This window comes from Aplysia californica, unplaced genomic scaffold, assembly GCF_000002075.1.
Source record: "Aplysia californica isolate F4 #8 unplaced genomic scaffold, AplCal3.0 scaffold00076, whole genome shotgun sequence".
Classification (NCBI taxonomy): domain Eukaryota; kingdom Metazoa; phylum Mollusca; class Gastropoda; order Aplysiida; family Aplysiidae; genus Aplysia; species Aplysia californica.
Genome location: NW_004797346.1, coordinates 116,603 through 120,296, shown reverse-complemented (window position 1 = coordinate 120,296; position 3,694 = coordinate 116,603). Strand labels below are relative to the sequence as shown.

General features: G+C 39.4%; 1 protein-coding gene across 1 annotated transcript in view; it reads left to right on the top strand.

Annotated features, from left to right (window-relative positions):
- The first annotated feature begins 1,676 nt into the window (after window positions 1–1,676).
- LOC106011238 (fatty acid synthase) overlaps window positions 1,677–3,694 on the top strand; it is a 6,732-nt gene continuing 4,714 nt past the window's right edge. The window contains exons 1-2 of the mRNA XM_013080144.2: window positions 1,677–1,728; window positions 3,480–3,569. Of these exons, the coding sequence (XP_012935598.2) occupies window positions 1,677–1,728; window positions 3,480–3,569 (142 nt within the window). The remainder of the gene's footprint in view (window positions 1,729–3,479; window positions 3,570–3,694) is intronic.

Sequence of the window (3,694 nt, the reverse complement as noted above, 5' to 3'; positions counted from 1 at the left end):
AAAGTGCAGGGCTTCATTGCTCTGTCAGGGGAGAAGGAAAGTTGAGAGATGGAAAGGAGAGGGGCGGTTTATCTTCGGGTCTTACTTACTGCCGTCAGGATTACTATCGATTCCGATTTAGAGAATCTCAGAATATGACCGAGTGTTTAACGTTCTCAATCCCCACTCTTTCCGTCCCAACCCTTTTAAACAAAAACATGTCCTTTGTCATAATGTGTTATATTCACAACAATTGTTCTCTTTCTATTCTGCAGTGATTGTGTTCGGCGTTATCGCTATTGGAGTTGCCTACTTGGCGTCCCAAATCGATTCCGTGTTACAGGTATAATTTCCAACAACAATTGTATACGAGTTTTACATATTATTATTCATAAGCCCAATTTAAAACAAGTAGGTCACGTTAGTCTTTGTGAACGAACATAGAGAAGAAAAGACAAAAAGCGAAAGAGTACACGCTAAACCAAAATTACACTGGAACACCAGAACGTACATTACCCAGTGTGTTGTTTGGTTTTGAGACTGTGTAAGAACGTCGACGGTGCACCACTCTTCTGAATGTTCTCAGTACATGGCCTGGTAAAGCGTTTTCGTAACCCGTATTGAAGTGAAGAAAAAAACAAGTTTGATCTAATTAAACACATTAATGGCGGGGTAATAGATTTTAAACAATTGTCCTTTTATTTTACATTGAGTACCAACATTACACAATTTTGGTTCATTTTCATGCCATGCTATCCCACCGATAGAGTAACACCGAATAATGTTGAGGTATTGGGCCTACGATATCAAAGTTCCCTTACCTTCAGGAGGTAGGTGATAAATAAAAGTGAGCCTTTCTTTCCTGATTTTCTCTCACATATAACAATACTTTCATTTTATTTGTTTTGCTGGGTTCACGGGCGCTACAAATCGTTACTACTCTTTTTCTCCCCCTCTGTTGTTTCAGTCTGTCTGTCTTGCTTTTCCCCGCTCTAGAACATGATCATTGTTAAGCTGATGTGTTTTTGTTTACTCAAACAAACAACCATTAAGCCAATTCCCTTTTCTCTACAGGGTTCATACACCGTTTATGGCATCCTGAATGGGCCACTGTTTGGAATATTTGTGCTGGGAATGTTCTTCCCCTGGGCAAACACCTACGTGAGTATCAGGCGACCGATTTTCGTATTTGTTTATTTTGTCTTAAAGTGCTTGAAAAGAGTACACCAGTGCGAAACGAGAGTCGATAAAACTCAAGTTCGATGGTTGGCAACTGAGATGTTAACAATAAATTATAATTGTCCAAGGAGAGGTGTCTCACAGGGGAACTGAGAACGTTTATTTTTCTTTCATAACATTTAAGTATGAATTGCTTCCCCTGAAGAACAAATTGTGAGTGACGTTTGAAATCATTGTGATTATCTTCATCCTTGCGCACTATTCGTTTTGTAAAGATATGCCCGTGTTCGGGTCATTATGTCTTACTTCAAATTCTGCAACCTATAGGTTTATATATATGTATTTCACATTGCTTTCATTTGATAATTACAATTTACCGTTGAACAGAACTTATAGGAAATGAAGTGAGCGGGGCGGGGATCAAGGGTGGATGGATGGATGGATGGATAGATAGATAGATAGATGGATGGATGGATGGATGGATGGATGGATGGATGGATGAATGGGTGGATTGATAGATGGATGGATACCAGGACGAGTATATGGTGAAAATCCTGGGAAGCAAACAGTGTAAGTTGCGAATTTCTAACGCTCAAACACTAACAAACTGGCAGGATCTTTCACTGTGTATAGCCAGGTACCCATTTCAACCTGGGTAAAATGATGAAAATTCAAGTAAAATGTGTTTCCCTAGATACAACGTCGGACCACTGACGGGATTCGAACCCATTACCTTACTGTTGTGAGTCCGAGAGCCTAACCACTAGGCCACCTACTTGAGTAAATCGTTTTGCCATACTTTAGTTTTTACTTTTACTACTTTTCCCTTCATCTGGTATCCTTGGGACGTCGACGGGAGATGTAGGTTTCGGTCCTGTTCTAAATGTGCGGAGTCTGTGATAGACACGTCGTGCTGTTCTAGGACCTTTTTAACCCCATTCAGCCAGGTCCTTCTTGGTAATCCTCTTGATATCTGTTCGCTGTCTGTGACAAGAAACTATTAAGAGAGACTGTCCTTTTTAATCTCCCCACGGTGTGTATAATATAACTTTTAAAAGGAGTTGCTATTCTTTCATTTTTCGACGACAACAGCTTCAGATTTTTTAGCGTGAATGCTAGCACAATAAAGTCAAGTGGCGTGGAACGCTTATTACCATAATAAAAGGCAACTCTAACGCAGATAGCATGGGCAGACAAACACACATGTGACATTGAGGGGGAAAAAGCATCATCGCCTATGATGGCGTTTTTTAAATGTATTTGAAAGGATTTAACGCCCTTTTCATCACAATTCAGTCAGTTAAGAGGCGGGACCTCTAAATGTAATTTTTATTTCCAATATAATTGAGCTATTTGGATTGAAAGATTTGAAAAAACCAACGACACGAGTTCAAGAGTGTCAAGTCGGGGATTCAAACCAGCGCCTCCCTGAGAGCCTCGGTGCTAGTGACAAAGTTAAGATATGTTGAAATGGAAAAATTTAGTGAAACAGAAACTTTGGTCGGATACTACAACACGATTGACCCATAAAAGAAAGTAGGGTCTTTTGACTGGATTGATATGTTCATTAATTTTTGTTCTCATAAGTAAAACGAGCTGAAGTGTAACATCCGATTCATGACATGTAATCCGGACAAATTTTTTGGCTGTCATGAGCTGTCCAAAGACGGATATTATTTGTTTGACTCCGACTTAGACACGTATGATTAGTGAAGAGGTGGAACTCGTTAACTAAACGTCCATCCATGGTGAGAAAAAAAATTTAGCAAAGTAGGAAGAGGGCCTTTTCAAGTCCAAAAACAACACAAGGTAAAGAACGCCCAACTGGAGATTCGAACCGAGGTCGCCCACATCCTAGGCGTGCTTGATCCTGAGACAACCCATGTTCAAGTCTGTCTCCCGGAGATTCGAACATCGATCGTCTGTTGTGTAGTCCAGATTAATAATATCTGAGCTAGTGACGACATCGTTTTATCTGGTCTCCTCCATAAGCAAAATAAGCTTCTTTAACAATTCCATTTTATTGCCCACTGTGTCATATAGACTTTCGACACTCCTGCTAAATACAAAAGCAGAAAGACGAAAGGATTTTAAAAGTAAGTGGACGCTGATGTGAACGAGTTGAAAATGTAAAAAGAAAATAGAATATATTTCGAGACTCATTTTTCTGATTTTCTTTTCATTTTGATCCTGGTGACGACTCGAAAATAGAACAATTTGCGTATTAGATAATAATCATTTAACTCTTTGATCAATGCATCTCTTAGCTTAAGCCTAGCTTTTCGCCAAAAGATGAATAAATGCCTTGATCTTGTGTAAAGTTTTTGAGTCCTATTATTATGCATCTATTGCTTCATTTGCTGACATCAATCGGGATATTGCTGGAGTAAAAGAACTTTCGTCCTTTTTAGGTAATGGAAGAGGGGGTTGGGAGGTGGGGGTTCATCAAAATCTACAAATTATACCAGTAAGATACAACTTAGAAAAGGACAGACAATGAGAACTGGAACCAAGAAAAGACCAAAAGGGAAACATG